We start from the raw sequence: 16,046 nt of genomic DNA, 5'->3' as shown, positions 1-16,046 counted from the left end.
GGAGCCTCTGCTGGCACCATGCTGGCAGCCTCAGCACACAGCACATGGCAGGAGTGTGGCACAGTGCCCAGCACGTGGCACAGCATGAAGCGTGGCACATGGCACAGGGAACATGGCACACAGCACGTGGCACAGGGCACACAGAACATGGCACAAAGAGCATGGCACCTGGCACAGGGCACACAGAACACATCACATGACAAATGGCGCAGAGCACATGACAAATAACACATAGCACAGGGAACATGACAAGGCACACAGCATCTGTCACATGGAACAGATACATGGAGTATGCCACACTGCATGCCACATGGCAGAGCACGTAGCACACGGCATGTGGCACAAGGAACACACGCGTGGGACACAGCACACAGTGTGGCACATGGGACATGACACAGTCATGTTACAGGTGACCGTGGTGCATGGCCCAAGGACGTGGCACAGGTTACACACACAGAGCACATACATGGCACAGGGAACACAGCTGGGGACACACGGGGTGTGGTACAGGTCATACAGCACATGGCATGTGGCACAGGGAACACAGTGCATGGCACATGGCATAGAGCGCATGCTACAGGGCACAGAGCACATGGCGTGTGGCACAGGGCACACAGCACAGGGCACACAGCACAGGGCACACAGCACAGGGCACACAGCACACACCACATGGCGTGTGTCACAGGGCACACAGCACAGGGCACATAGCACAGGGCACACAGCACATGGCACACAGCACATGGCATGTGGCACAGAGCACACAGCACAGGGCACACAGCCCATGGCACAGGGCACACAGCCCATGGCACAGGGCACGTGGCAGTGGCCATGTGCCGGGCAGCAGGGCCGGCTCCGTGGCCGCCTCTCCCCGCTCCGTGCCCTGGATTCGGGGCCGTGGCACAGCAGGGTGAGCTCCGGCCCTGGCACATCAAAGCCGCGGCTGCTCCGGCGCTCCCGGCTCTCTCCCGGCCACGGACACCGGGACGGGGGCGCTGCCCTCGGCTCTGGTCACCGCCAGGGGCACCGGTGTCACCGCGAGGGGACACGGCAGCGGCCAGGGCTGCCCACCCACCCCAGTGACACCCCGAGGGTGGGATCAGCACCCAGAGAGCAGGAGGGTGGGCACAGGGTGGTGCTTTATTGGGGGATCATGCAGTCTCCAAAGGTCACAGTGACAGAGAAGCGGGGACCGAGGGGACAGCGGGGCTGGATGGGCAGTGCTGGGGGCTGGGGGTGTCCTGCACTGGGGGGCCGGGACCTTCCCCGTGTCCCAGGCGGGGGTTGGTGGCAGGGCAGGGCCTGGCGGGGACCCCGTGTGTCCCCAGGGCACACCAGGACAGGGTGGGGTCTCACTGGGGCACATTAGACTGGGGCTGGGGGCCTTCACTGGGGCAGCCAAAGCTGGGGGGCACTGGGGGCGTCTCACAGGGGAAACTGAGGCTGGAGTTGGGCTGGGGGTCCGTCACTGGGGAAAAGCGGGGTCGGGGGTCCCTCACTGGGGAAAAGCGGGGTCGGGGGTCCCTCACTGCGGGGAGCCGAGGTTGGGCTCGGGGGTGGGGGGCCGGGGGCAGCGCGGGGGAAAGGCCTTGTAGCTGTAGTACTCCACCACCTGCTTGGGCACCTCCGCCAGCACGCACTTGGCCAGGGCTGTGGGCGACGCCTGCGGGACACCGGGACAGCGGGCTGAGCCGCGGGCACGGGGACACCGGGCTGAGCCGCGGGACACCGGGACACCGGGCTGAGCCGCGGGACACCGGGACACCGGGCTGAGCCGCGGGACACCGGGACACCGGGCTGAGCCCCGGGACATCGGGACACCGGGCTGAGCCCCGGGACACCGGGACACCGGGCTGAGCCGCGGGCACCGGGTCCTTGCGCCAACAGGGGCAGAGGGGAGCGAGGGGACAGAGCGGGACGAGAAGGGAAGGGATGGATGGGAGGGGGAAAGAAGGGACGGGAGGGGATGGAAAGGGGCGGGAGGGGACGGGAGGGGATAGGAAAGGTTGGGAGGGGAGGGAAGAGCCAGGAGGGGCGGGCAGGAGCTGTCGCTCCCCACTCACGTTCTTGAACTCGCGGAAGGGCACGAACTGGACGATGTCGCGCAGCACGGGCTCGCCCTTGGGGGAGCGCAGCACGCCGTCGTCCCCGTCCAGGATCTGCATGTCGGTGAAGTCGGCGTTGCCCACGCCGACGATGATGATGGACATGGGCAGGTAGGAGGCGCGCACGATGGCCTCCCGCGTGTCCGCCATGTCCGTGACCACGCCGTCGGTGAGGATGAGCAGGATGAAGTATTGCTGGGGGGACAGGGATGCTCGGGGGCTGCCCGACCCGCGCGTGCGGGGGCTGAGCCGGCCCCGGCGGGGCACGGGGACCCACCGAGGCCTCCTTGGTCCGCTCCTCGTCAGCTGCCACCCGAGCCACCTTGGAGATGATGGGAGCCACGTTGGTGGGGCCGTAGAGCTGGATTTTGGGCAGGCAGCTCTGGTAGGACTCCACGACGCCCTGGATGCCTGTGGGGTGTGCCAGGGGTGAGGGCCGTGCCAGCCATGGGCCCGGCCCTCTGGAGCTGCACTCACCCTCACACTCATCGTTGTCGGGGTTGAAGTTGATGGCGAAGTCGTGGGAGACCTGGAGGGAGGGAGGAAGAGGAGGGGGCAGCTGGTGCACCCCTACACGGCCCCCAGTGTGTGCCAAGCCCAGCTGTGCCACAGCCGAGGGCACCCAGAGGGACCAGCACAGCCCTGGGTCCCGCAGAGCCCTCACCTCGTACTTGGGGGGGATCCTGGCACCAAAGCCCAGAGCTGAGAATTTCTTATCGCTGCAAGGGAAGGGTGTGAGGAGCTCTGGTGCCAGCGCTGAGTGCCTGTCACCAGCAGATCTCACCCTGGGTGAATGTCACCGGTGTGTGTGGCCCCACCAGGGCCACCAACCTGTCATAGTCCTGGCAGATCTCCCCCACAGCCACCAGAGCCTTGAGGTACTCGTTGGGCTGGTAGGGGTTGATGTAGTGCAGGGAGCAGCTGTTGCGGGGGTCCCCGTTGGAGGCCGTGAAGTCGATGGCCACCTGGAGGGGACAGCGGGGTCACCAGGGTGAGCAGGGCCGCGGGCTGTCCCTGCTGGCCGGGGAGGGGACGCTGCTCACCGTGAAATGGATCTGGCAGCCGCCCATGATGTAATCCAGGAAGGAGTAAACCCTGTGGATCTTCCAGAGGGACCCGTGTCAGGTGGCTGTGCCCCACGGAGCCCGGCATGGCCTGGCACAGCCTGGCATGGCCTGGCACAGCTCCCAGGCGCTCACCTTCAGGTCCAGCAGCACCACGACCCCCGAATTCTTGTAGTTGCGCTTCTTGATCTTGTACTTGGGGTTCATGCAGTCCCACTGCACCTGTGGCACCGGCACCCGCGCTGCCTGCGGCCCCCCCGGGCACGGCCCAGCCTGGGCACCTCCACCCCGGTGCCACCGTGCCCCATGGGGACCCCCAGAACACTGCAGCCCAATAGCCCTGCACCCCCAGAGCCCCAGGGTGCAGCTGCCTTCCCCCCCTCCCAGCCACCCAAACCCAGCATCCCTTCCCCAAACAGGAGGGCAGAGAGAAGAAAATGACGCCGAACCCAGAGGAGGAGCTGGAAGGAGGCTGCTAGGACAGGCTCTGCTGGCAGCACACAGGGTGACCCCAGGCCATCCCCGTGTCCCCATGTCCCACCTTGTTCTCCCCCATGGCCTTCTGCATCTCCTCGAAGGTGGTGAAGAACTCCCCGATGAAGTCGTGCTTGCCCCGCGAGTCGTAGTCCCACACCACACACTGAGATGGGCACGGCTCAGGGGGGCACCGGGCGGCTCAGCCCCCTCCCCAGCACTGAGGGGTGCCCAGCACACCCCCAGGGAAGCTGGGGTTCAGATGCCCCCAGGGCAGGAATAGAGGTCCCCATCATTCTTCCTCACCCTCAGCTTCCTCTTCTCCTCACAGCTGCAGAGCGAGTTGAGGGAGACTTTGAAGGGCTCCCAGATGGGGCTGAGGTTGTTCTTCACCACCTGCAGGACGGGGTGGGGGCTCAGCGGGGCCGGGGAGCCCCCGGGGTGGCCGTGGGGGCCCGGTGCCACCGCAGCCCCACCTCGGTGCGGTACACCAGCTGCTCGCTGCGGTCGTCGTCGATGCGGTAAATCTCCAGGAAGGGATCTGACTTGCTGAACAGGTCCTGGGGGAGGAGGAGGATGAGAGAGAGCAGTGCCCACCCTGCCCTGTTCACCGCCAGCACCCAGCTCACCTTGTCATCCAGTTTCTTGGCACGGAAGGCGAGCTCCACGTAGCCGTTGTTCCCCGAGATCTCCTCCGAGATGATCTGAGAGGCAGCCGAGGGTGCTCAGAGCCTGGCACAGCTTTGCCCCCTGCCCACCACCTCCCTGTGCTGCCCTGGGAGGGGACAGGGCCCCACGTGCCTCCCTGGCACGGCAGGGACCCTCAGGATGGGCAGCAGATGCCATCGGGGACCCTGAGCCCTCCTCAACCCCAAGAGTCTGTGCCACCCTACTGATCCAGTCCAGTGCCACCCAGGAGTCCCGGTACCCCAGTCCTGTGCCATCCCAGGACTCCATTCCGGTGCCACCCTCTGTTCAGTGCCACCCCAGGGCCCCTGCTCAGTGTCACCCCCCCAGTGCCACCCCCATCCCGGGCCCGGTGCTCACCGTGATCGTGGACTTGCCCGCGAACTTCCCGTACTTGAGGAACAGCGGCTTCGTCACCCGTTTCTGCGCCACGATCTGCGGGAGCCCAGCGTTGGGCAGGGGACGCGGCCGGGGGGTCCCCAGGGGGTGTCCCCAGGCTCACCTGGCCCACGGTGCACTCCATGCCCCCCAGGAAGTCATCGTCGTGCGTGCCCACGCCGGCCTGGCCATGGCTGTCGTAGACCTCGAAGCGCAGCTTCTGCACCTCCTCGAAGTAGTAATCGACCGTGAAGATCTTGGCGAACACGGGGTTCAGGTTGCTCTTGATCACCTCGCTGCGATCCACCTGCGAGGGGGTGGCACGGAGCCTTGGGGTGCCAGGGCTCACTCGGGGGTGTGGGACGGGGGCTGTTGGGAGGGGAGGTGAAGGGATGGCACATGCCAGGCTGAGGGGTACGGGGAGGAGGGATGGGGCAGTGAGGGATGAAGGGACGGGGGTGCAGAACAGGGGATGCAGGGAAGGAGCAGCTGTGCCCGAGCGAGTGGCATTTGGAGGAGCCCCTTGTGCCCCCCACAGCCTCCAGCCCTGGGTGTGGGACGCTGCTCCCTGTGGTCATCCAAGGGGATACTCTGCCTCTGGCTGTGCTTTGCCACAGCTCTGCTGGAGCAGGAGCAAGGGGCTGGTGCCAGGACAAGCCTCTGTGCCCATCCTGGTGGCCCCAGTGGGCAGTGGGTGCCCAGCAGCTCCTGGCCGTGCTGGCAGCGGGTGCTGAGCAGTTCCGGAGCCTCCCCTGCACTCGTCCCTGCCAGGGGTGACTCAAGGGGACACATCCTGGCCAGGGCACCCTGCCAGCCCCTGCCCATCACTGCCTGCTCAGTCCAGCATCATCTGTCGAGCCCACACTGCTGCCACCCTGCCACGGCCACCTGTGCCCCTCCTGTGTGGGCACTGCCAGCCCCCCATTCTGGGGATGTGGCTGTGGGGTCCTCAGACCCTCTGGACCCAGCAGCAGAGCCAGGTTCAGGCACCTGGTCTGGGGGACACAGGCTGGCTGGGACAGGAGTCACTCCAAAAGGTGGCTCAGGAGGGACCCTCGTGCCTCTTGGAGCTGGCTGGTGTCTGGCACAGCACAGCCTGGAGTGTGGCACGGCACAGCACACAGAGCGTGGCACAGAGCGCTGTGGCACCGCCGGGTACAAGTGTTTGGCATGGCACAGCACACAGAGCGTGGCACAGAGCACTGTGGCACCGCCGGGTACAAGTGTTTGGCACGGCACAGCACACAGAGCGTGGCACAAGGCACTGTGGCACCGCCGGGTACAAGTGTTTGGCATGGCACAGCACACAGAGCGTGGCACAAGGCACTGTGGCACAGCCGGTACCAGTGTCTGGCGTGGTACAGCACACCGCAGCTGGCACGGTGCCCCTGTCCCCCCCTCCCTCCCCGGTCGGCGCTGGCTGGAGCAGAGTCGATGACACACCGAGGGATTTAGCGCTAAATCCGCCGGCTGAGCGGCCGCGATTAGAGCGGGGCTGTGGTGCCAGCCAGGAGCTCAGCACGGGGAGGGATGGAAGGAGCTGTGCCAGCCCCCGTGCCAGCCCCAGTGCCAGCATCAGCCCTAGTGCCAGTGTCAGCGCCAGCCCTCCAGCCCTGAGCCACCCCAGGGCGGCTGAGGTGTCCCTTGTCCCTGTCCCGGGGCACTGGAGCCACTCGCGAGCAGTGGGCACCATGCCCGCCCCACTCCCCGGCCCCACTGCAGCCCCATCCATCCCCACAGGCTGCCGGGTGCCCCACAGTGCCCTGCCCACCCTGCCTCACCCCCTGGACCCCGTTCTGCACCCTGCAACCTGTTCTGCACCATCTCCTGCACCCCTGCTCTGCACCCTCTACCCCGGTCTGAACCCTGCACCCTGTTCTGCACCTTGCACCCCATTCTGAGCCCTGTACCCACTTCTGAACCTGCTCTACACCCAGCAGCCCATTCTTCATTGTCTCCTGCACCCTGGTCTGAACCCTGCACCTCATTCTGAACCCTGCACCCTACTCTGCACCATCTCCTGCACCCCTACTCTGCACCCTGCACCTGGAATCCCTTTCTGCACCCTGTACCCCCTTCTCTCCCTTATCTCCTGTACCCTGCTCTGAACCCTGCACCCCTTTCTGCACCCTGTACCCCCTTCTCTCCCTTATCTCCTGTACCCTGCTCTGCACCCTGTACCCCTTTCTCTCCTGTACCCTGCTCTGAACCCTGCACCCTGCTCTGAACCCTGCACCCCTTTCTGCACCCTGTACCCTGCTCTGTACCCTGTACTCTGCTCCCCACCAACTCCTGCACCCTGACCCCCGTTCTGCACCCTGCACGTCGCCCCCCACCATCCCCTGCAGCCCCCTACATGCCCCACCCTGTGCCCGGGTCCCACCCTGCCCTGCCCGGCTCGGTGGGTGCCAGCGGTGCCCCCCTCCCTCTCCTACCTCCATCCACTGGCCCTGGGACTGCATCAGCAGCAGGACACAGGGGTCCGACTTGTTGAGGGTGTCTCGGTCCAGGAGGTGTTTGCAGCTGACCCGCAGCTCCACCTTGGACAGCACGGCCAGCGGGGCCTGCGGGCACGGCTCGGGCACGCCGCCCATGCCAGCCGGGCGCGGCGGGGCACAGGCGGCCCCGTGGGCGAAGGGCATGGCGGGCGGGCTGTCAGCGAGCCGGGCAGGTGCCCGTCATGCCCGGGGCACGGGGCCCGCGCTGCCGGGCACGGCCCCGGTGCCAGGCCAGGGGTCCCGGGACACCTCCGAGCCGGGGGGCGGCTCCAGCGCCGGTGGCTCCGCGGGGCTCTGCAAGGCACCAAAGCGCGGCGGGGTGAGCGGGAGCTGGCACGGCCCGGGTACCCCAGATCCCAGCCAGCACCGTGGGCACAGCCGTGGGGCTCACGCTGTCCTGCAGGGCCGTGCCCAGCAGTGCCCCAGCCCCACCCCAGCGGCAGGATGAGTCCCGAGGGGAGGGGGGCCCTAAGTGGGGTGGGGTGCCCACCCTGGAGTGCCCCGTGTGGGGCTGTGGAGCAGAAACCACCCCAATCTCTGTGGGCAGCACCCCCAGGCCGGGCAGGGCTCTCCGGAGGGGAGCGGGGACACCAACTCCGTGTGTGTGGCACCGGGTGACAATTCCCCCGTGCTGGGGACAGCGTCCATCCTGCCCCCGAGGCTGGCAGCACCCAGCCAGGTGACGGTGCCTGAGCGGGCAGCGAGGGGCTCTGCCGGTTCCGGCCCCGGTCCGGGGTTGTGCCCCCACCTGCAGGTGCCGGGGGCTCCAGGCTGGGGCAGGGGCAGAGCAGCCCTTGCCCAGCTGTGCCCTCCCGTGCCCAGCCCGGCCGAAGTTTCCTGGGGAAGTCATGCAGTGCCCAGGCCCTCCCCTCACATGGCTCCAGTGCCCCGGCTCCGGTGGGCACCGTCCCCCTCCCCGGGATCGCGGGCACCCCTTGGCATCACCCGCCGCTCAGTGGAGGGGACAGCGGGTCCCACCCTGCCCGTCGCCCCCTCACCTGGGTGCTGATGTCCCGGGCTGGGCACGGCAGGGGCTGGCTCGGGGCGTGCCCGCCGTGCCGGTGTGCCCGGTGTGCCCGCCGGAGCTGCTGCCGCTGCCACCTCCACACAACTGACTCAAGCTGCAGCTCGGGAGCGGAGCCCTAAGAGGGAGATGGATGACAAGCTCCGTTAACTGCCTCGCTGCCGGCTCCGGAGCGGAGCCCACCCCGCCGCGGGGCTGAGCGGGGTCCGCAGGGTGCCCGGCACCGCTGGCTGTGCCAGGGCAGGAGCTCCTGCTCCCAGTGAGACCCCCATGGCACAGCCACCGCCCCCCACCCGCCCCAGTGCCCCCCATGGGGTACCCAGGGCCACCTTGGTCCTGTCCCCCACACTCTGAGCCAACAGCCCAACCCCACGGTGGGGTTCCCCCAAACCCAGGGGGTGCCCTCCCCACATGCTGGAGCAGCCAGACCCACATTCCATGCACATGGAGCCCCAAGGGCTGAGTCCCCAGCCCGGGACCCCCCACCCACCCCTGTCCCCCCAGCACTGCAGCACTGTCAACCCAGCTTTATGGGAGATGATGTAATTAGCTCAAATTTGGAGGGATTAAAATGCAGATAGGGCTAACAAGCACGAGGGCACCCCAGAGCCCGGGCTTCAGGAGCTAATCCCCAGCCTGCCTGGCAGAAATAGGCCACCCTCCTTCCCACTCCCCCCACAGCCCCTGCACGGCTCGGTAGGGCAGGAGGCACCAACCTACAGCAGGACATGGGCTGGGCAGAGGGGCTGGAGGGACACCGTGGTGATGGGACACAGGCAGCACCTCACCAGGCACATCTCACCTCTTTGAGCCGCCCAGGAACCTCGCAGCTGTGCCAGGACTGCAGCACTGAGTACCCCATCCCATCCCATCCCAAAAATGGGCTGCGTGGGTGCTCCTGGAGCAGCTCTGATCCCACAGACCCATCCCAGTGACCCAGCAGCCCCTGTCCAGGGACAGGCAGAGCCTGGGATCCCCCCAACAGCCACGAGGATCAGCCAGAACCCCCCAGTTTCTCCTGAGCTCCTGTGGTGCCATTTAAAGTATCACAGAACCATTTGGGATGGAAAGACTCCCAGATCAGTTCACCCTCTCCGCAATGTCCCCAAATGCCACATCTACCATGGGATGGCCTTTAATCCATGAAGAAATGGCTAAAAGCGGCCTAGAACTGGAGCAGGGGCTGAGCCAAGGGCCAGGGCATGCAAGATGGCACAGCAGCAGTCCAGCCCTGGGACTTGGCTCCATCCAAGCCCAGCTGAGGGGCTGGGCCACACCTTGCTCCCCCTGTACCCCCCCAAAAGTGAGGAAAGCTCCCCATATGGACAGCACCTGAGTGTCCCCCACAACACCCAACTTGTACAGGCTTTGCCTCACACCGAGGTGTGGGAATCATCAAACCAGGAATAGGCATGGAAGGCAAGAAGGGGCAGCAGACAAAGCCTGGCACTGAGAGGGAACCCCCAAAGCCCCTCAGAATCAGAGCAGAAGGCAGCCCAGGCTGCAGCCCTGACAAGGCAGAGGAGTGGGCACAAGACAGGTGTTTAACTCGAGTTGGGGAATGTGGAGCCTCCAATCACAGCGAACGAGGCTTCCCACGCTGGAACACATCCCTGCACCGCCACAGGCACACGGGGCGGCTCCGCTCGCTCCATGTGCCCCAAAACCACAGCACACCGGGCTCTCTACGGCTCTTTATTGACAGTTCTGGGGAGAACAGTTCATTTCTTCTTCTCCACGTCCTGCTCCGCCGCTTCCTTGGCGCGCTTGGCGCGGATGCCGAAGAGGCGGGCGTTGGCCCGGGCCATGCGAAGGCTGGCAAAGGCCTTGAAGTTCTTCTCGTCCTCAGAGATGACACGCGCCTTCTCCCGCTTGAAAACCTGCGGGGAGAGTGCCAGACAGTCAGGCTGCCCCTCGGGGCTGAGAGCCTCAGGAGCTGCCCCTCAGGAGTCAGTTAAGCTGCCCCTCGGAGCCCAGGCTTCCCACCATGGTGTCTGTGAGAGCAGGGGGAACAGAGCGCTCGTGCCATCTACAGGCCCTGCCCTCTGCCGGGATCTGCCTTCCCGCGGGCTCCTCGCCGGAGCAGGAATGAAAACAAGCACCACGGGAAACCTGAGTCAGCTTTCACAGAATCACAGCATTGTTAAGGCTGGTAAAGACCTTTAACAGCGAGCTGTTAGCCCAGCACCACCATGGTTACCACCAACCTTGTCCTCAAGTGCCACATCCATGTGTTTTTTGAGCACTCCCAAGGATGGGGACTCTACCAACTGCCCTGGGCAGCTGTGCCAGGGGTGGACAGCCTGGCCAGTGAAGCGATTTTCCCAATATCCAACCTAAACCTCCCCTGGCACAGCATGAGGCTGTTTCTTCTAGTCCTGTCACTTGTTGTCTGGGAGGAGAGCCTGACACCCCCGTGACGCCCCTCCCAGCTCCACCCTCCTGTCAGGGAGTTGTAGGGAATGACAAAGAGGTTTGTGACACTACTGACAGCAGCTCTGGGAAGCAGAGAGGATTTAGGGACAAATGGTGACCACAGAACCTGCCTGAGCAGTCCCACCCCAGCTGAACCCAAAGCACCCACAATTTCACAGTTCTCTCAAAGACTTATTCCTGGTTTTCTCTTGATCCAGGATGGGCAATGCCTGGACACAGCCACCCTCAGCTGTGAGGCAGCAAGGACAGAACCATCTCTCTCTCCACAAGTCCAACCTCAATCACATCACACCCAGAACATGATTAAAGGACACTTACATTCTTGATGGGCATGACAGGTCCTGTGAGCTGCGTGGCCATCTTGAGTTCCTCTGGCTGCACAACAGAAGATGGGAATTTAGAAGAACAGAATTTAAACTTCTCTGGCTAAAACCTCAGCTAAAGCACAGCAGGTACCCAGCTTAAACATGGTGCTAATGATCCTGCCAGGAGCTGTAACACTGAATGGGAACAAAGCCAGCTTGGCACTGCTGAGCTGCACCAGCGACCCACGCTGTGCCCGGATCCGGCCAGAGCAGCAGCGGCCACAGCTCTGCCAGCTGGGACAGCTCTGACACCAACTGTGCTGCTCTCAACTTACACAGGATCATCCAGGTTGGAAAATACCTCCAGGATCATCCAGTCCAAGCTGTGCCTGATCCCCACACTGTCACCAGCCCACAGTACTGAGTGCTACATCTGTTTCTTCCTTGGACAGCTCCAGGGAAGGGGATTCCAAACCTCCCTGGGCAGCCCCTGCCAATGCCTAAACACCCCTTCCAGGGAGAAATTCCTGATGTCCAACCTGAACCACCTTCCCTGGCACAAACTGAGGCTGTTCCCTGAGCCTGCTTTTCTCCAGGCTGAGCCCACACAGCTCATGTACACCAAACACGTTCCTCAGCAACTCCTTCTCAAGTTGATTCCAGCTTCTTGTAAGAGCATGTCATCAGACAAAAATGACTGAAACGTTTACTGAATACAGCTGACTTCCAGCAAACACATCTGAATCAGAGTTTCAGCTCCAGGCTCTCTCTCCCTGCTCTGAAGATGGAGTTAAGCAGCCTGGAGCTGCCAGATTCTCCACAAGATGGAAGGACAGTCTGAACTCGCCCTTGTGTTCCCTGGATCTACTGGCAGCAGAGCCAGGGAACACAGCTCGGCTCTGATCCTGGAGAGGTTTTAATGAAAACCATTTTTGAATGTCAATAACAATTGCCTTCTGGAGCCTGCCTGGCACAGAGCTCTGGAGCCACTCACAGCCTGTCCCTCAGCCTTCCACTGCAGGACTGACTCCAAGGGGAATTTTCAGCCACTGTGACAATTTAGCTCTCTAAACTAAAACTCAATTGGCTGAGCAAGGAGCAAAGCTCCAGGAATCAGCACCTAAACAAGCCAGCAGCTGCTCAGCCAAATGCCTGGCTGAAGTGTCACTGCAGCCCAGAGTGCCCTGTTAGACTCAGCCCTGCCAGGCCTGGGCTGGGCTCAGAACCATGGGGCTCACACAGTGGAGAAGGCTGAGGAGCTCTGCCTGACTCCAAAGCTCCCAGAACAGGACACACTTCCAGCAGTGAGGTACTCACAGAGCTGTCTCCCTTCTTGGGCATGGCTGGCTTCCTGGGGAAGAGGATGAGCTTGGAGTGGTACTCCTTCAGCCTCTGCACGTTGGCCTGCAGGGACTCTGTGGACTTGTTCCGCCTCCGGGGATCCACGGAGATGCCGATAGTCCGGGCAAACTTCTTGTTGATGCCAGCGAGCTGAGAGAGAGGAGAGAGCGGTGTCAGCATCCCACAGCTGCCACCAGCCAGGCAGGGACCCCAGCACGGGGTGCAGGCTCTGGAGCAAGGCTGGGCATCAGCTCAGGGACCAACAAAGGGTGTCCTGCTGTATCTTTGTGCTTAAAATGTTGCTCGGGCTGATTTCTGCAGCTGGATTTCCCTAGAGGAGCAAAGTGCAACCCCTGCAGGACATGTTTAAACTTGGATTCACACAGATGTTTATGACTCAGCTCGTGGACAACTGTTTCACTGAATACTGGGAGCTCCATTAAATCAGGATTTTTTTCCTAGCCATCTGAAACAACCATTAAATAATGTCTATTTTTTTAGATTATCTTAAACAAAAAACTAATTTTCTGTTTGAAGACAAACAGCTGCATCCTGCTTTGTGTTCCACCATTACCCAAAAATTAAAAAAAAAAAAAGCAATGAAGTATTTGGCACCCAGAAGAACAATTTCCCTGCCTCAGTGCACCAACTGCAGTTATAAATGCTTTAATTAAGACACTGAGCCAGGCGCAGAGGCAGCTGGTGCTGCCAGTGAGCCCTGATGTGGAATCTGATCACAGAGACACAGTGGGTGGCTTTGAAGACCACCTTTAGCTGCTCAGCACAGCTGGGCAGGTCACAGCGACAGGGAACACTTCCCATTTTAATCCAACCATCTGGGCTTTAATCCAACTATTATTACTCCAGCCACTCCAAGATGCTGTGCTGAATGGTTCTTCCTCCTGGTACAACATCCTCTGCTAATCTTTCCATCCCTTGCCGTGAGCAGGAACACCTTCCCCTATCCCAAGCCCTGTCCAGCCTGCCAGGGATGAGGCAGTCACAGCTTTCCTGGGCACCGTGTGCCAGGGCCTCCCCACCCTCACAGGGAAGAATTTCTTTCATACACCTAAACTAAATTTCCACTATTTAAGCTTCATTTTCACAGAATTTTAAATTACATTCTCACCAGATAAACATTTACCTTTCAAAGCACTTTTCACAGCCCCACTCCACCATCACAGGTAAGACCATTTTTCCTTGCTCCCAGAGCCAGGCAATGCACAGCCCTCCCTGGCAGGTACCAACACCTGAGAAAGTCACCTTGTGCAAGACAGGAGAACAGCTCAGCTCAGACTTTATTTGCCTTTCTGAATGGATGCTCTGTGCTTACCTTAAGCTCCTCCAGGCTGAAGCCTCTGCCAGCACGGACCTTTTTGTGGTATCTGATGGTGGGGCACCTGACGATGGGCCGGATGGGCCCGGCCACGGGCCGGGGGGCGATGCGGCGAGCCTTGGCCTGGCGAGCCTTCCTCCTGGAAGGGCAGGGTCACATCATCCTTCAGCTCGGGAACATGGAGCCCAACCTGTGCCCGACCCCCAGCACCTCACCAACCCAGCCCGGAGCAGTGAGGACTGCACCCAGCCCCTTCCTGGTCAGCTCCTGCCAAGGCCTGACTGCCCTTTCCAGGAAGAAATTCCTTGTGATGCCCAACCTGAGCCACCCCTGCACAAACCCAGGCTGTTCCCTCTCCTCCTGTCCCTGTTCTCTGGGACCAGAGCCTGATCCCTCCTGTTAGGCAGTTGTGGAGACCCAGAAGGTTCCTCCTGAGTTCCTTTTCTCCAGGCTGAGACCCCCCAGCTGCTCCTGGTGATCCAGACCCTTCCCAGATCCATCCCGTTCTCTGGACATGCTCCTCAATGTCTGTCGTGCAGTGAGGAGCCAAATATAACACTGGAGCCCCAGGTGTGACATCAACACCAGTGCAGGGGACAGGCCCTGCCCTGGTCCTGCTGGTCACAAACCAGGTGTCACCAGCCTCCTGCCCACCTGTGACAGCCACGGGCTACACGGCATTTCTGCGACATGTGCCACTCCCGCCTCGCAGGGGGACACCTCCTGCCCTGCGATGGCTCCCGAAGGAACAGCCGGGCCGGTCCGGCTGCTGCTGCCCTGGGGCCGCCGCTGCCATCAGAGACCCAGGGAAGAGCGTTCATCACAGCGGATGCAGCGATTCCGGAGATGTCTCATCACTTGGCTGCGGCTGGCAGCGGCTCGCCCCGACCAGAGCGGGGGATGGCGGAACAGATCCCCGGAGTCCCGGCCCCGCCGAAGCCGGGCCAGCCCCTCCCGCGGCCCGCGGAGCTCCGGGACTCACCTGCGGAGCTTGCGGGCGGGCTGGTTGAACCAGGTGGCGACTCGGCGCTGCCAGTCCTTGTGGAAGTGGGGCTTCAGGATCATCCCATTGCGGCTGGGCGCCATGGCTGCGGCCTGCGGACACCGGCACAGTTAACGCGGGGACAACCCAGGCGCCCCCAAGCCCGCGGTCCCCGGCCCGGCGCGGCCCCATCGGCACCCCCGGGGCCTCCCCCGCGGCCCCGCGCGGGGCTGTGGCGGCGGCGGGCGCGGCCCCGGCGGGCGGATGGCGGCGGATGGAGCCCCCGGCCCTCACTCACCTCCCGCCACGACAATGGCGACCGGAAAGGAAGCGCTGGCGCGGCGGCGCCGGAAGTGCCGCGGCGAAGCCCAATGGGGAGCGCGGGAGCGGCCCGGAGAGGGGCGGGGGCGGCTGCTCCGTGCCCGCAGCAAAGATGGCGGCGGCTTAAAGGGCCCGCGCACCGTGGAGGGAACGGGGAGCGCGGACACGGGTAACGGGGCCGCAGCCAGCCTCGACCGGCAGCAGCGGCTCGATGCCCTCTCTCTCTCCAGCACCTCCTGGGCAGGACAATGGGACGGACACTGGGCAGGGGTTCCGCTGGTCCCAAATGCTGAGGGATCCCCATCCATCCCCAGAGCAGGATCCCGGCTCCCTGCTGCCCTTGTGGGGTAGCAGCATTCTCTGGCAGAGGCAGGAGAGGGATCTCCGTCCATCCCCCGGGCAGATCTCAGGTCCCGCAGCAGTGGGATCCCAGCCTTTGCCCGGGGGCAGTGGCACAGCAGTGCTGGCAGCAGCCCTGAAGCCACCAAGGAGCCTGCGCTGTCCCCACAGTGCACCACTCCCACCGTCACCCTCAGCTCCACAGAGCTGAATCCCCCTCCCCACAAAGGGTCTGTGAGTTAAAAAAAGAAAATCAAAGAAAACTTGAAATTGCATCTGCTGCTAGAAAAGGAAATTCAGAGTGAGACTGGGAAGAAACAAACAAGTTTGGAATTAAAACATCCAGGCAGCAGAGTCCAAAATGTAGAAAGTTACTTGTGTCCCTGAACTCCAGGGAAATCACTGCCTAGGCACTGAGAGACCCCAGGGACTGGGCTGGGACAGGGGAGAAGACACAGTGCAGAACATGTTCACATTCTCAGGGAGCAGGAGGCTCCCAGCTCCAGCCTGACCCGGGACAGGAGCTGGGACTGAGGCAAAGGCCCCAGGGCTGGGAGCTGTCACAGCCCAGGCTGGGGCTGGGGTCTCGCAGGTCACAGACAGTCCTGGTGGAGTAACTCCAGACAACAATCCTGCCTAAAAATGCAGCCAGCCAGGGCACTCCAGGCAGCAACAACCACTTTAATGCTTCCCCTGATGAACACCAGACAACCCTGTCAGCAGGGCGTGTTTTGCAACAGCCACGAGGATGAAAGAGCT

General features: G+C 62.9%; 2 protein-coding genes across 2 annotated transcripts; both read right to left on the bottom strand.

Moving 5' to 3' along the window:
* Positions 1–1,116: 1,116 nt before the first annotated feature.
* On the bottom strand, positions 1,117–7,362 carry CPNE7 (copine 7). The gene is made up of 15 exons (XM_063168212.1): positions 7,141–7,362; positions 4,830–5,012; positions 4,688–4,762; positions 4,270–4,344; positions 4,117–4,200; positions 3,947–4,036; positions 3,708–3,806; positions 3,302–3,388; positions 3,146–3,205; positions 2,934–3,067; positions 2,767–2,821; positions 2,580–2,631; positions 2,380–2,513; positions 2,061–2,297; positions 1,117–1,660 (listed from the first exon to the last, which is right to left on the bottom strand). Exons 1-15 carry the CDS (start codon positions 7,345–7,347, stop codon positions 1,523–1,525), a joined length of 1,710 nt encoding a protein of 569 aa, XP_063024282.1. The 5' UTR covers positions 7,348–7,362; the 3' UTR covers positions 1,117–1,522.
* A 2,547-nt stretch (positions 7,363–9,909) lies between these two features.
* RPL13 (ribosomal protein L13) lies at positions 9,910–14,975 on the bottom strand. Its single transcript, XM_063168211.1, has 6 exons — positions 14,926–14,975; positions 14,628–14,740; positions 13,643–13,784; positions 12,286–12,459; positions 10,982–11,038; positions 9,910–10,107 (listed from the first exon to the last, which is right to left on the bottom strand). Exons 2-6 carry the CDS (start codon positions 14,729–14,731, stop codon positions 9,949–9,951), a joined length of 636 nt encoding a protein of 211 aa, XP_063024281.1. The 5' UTR covers positions 14,732–14,740; positions 14,926–14,975; the 3' UTR covers positions 9,910–9,948.
* Between the last annotated feature and the right edge of the window lie 1,071 nt (positions 14,976–16,046).

The sequence above is a fragment of the Melospiza melodia genome, chromosome 13 (assembly GCF_035770615.1).
Source record: "Melospiza melodia melodia isolate bMelMel2 chromosome 13, bMelMel2.pri, whole genome shotgun sequence".
Lineage (NCBI taxonomy): Eukaryota > Metazoa > Chordata > Aves > Passeriformes > Passerellidae > Melospiza > Melospiza melodia.
The sequence above is the reverse complement of the archived record's forward strand: the minus strand, read 5'-3'. Positions and strand labels throughout refer to the sequence as shown.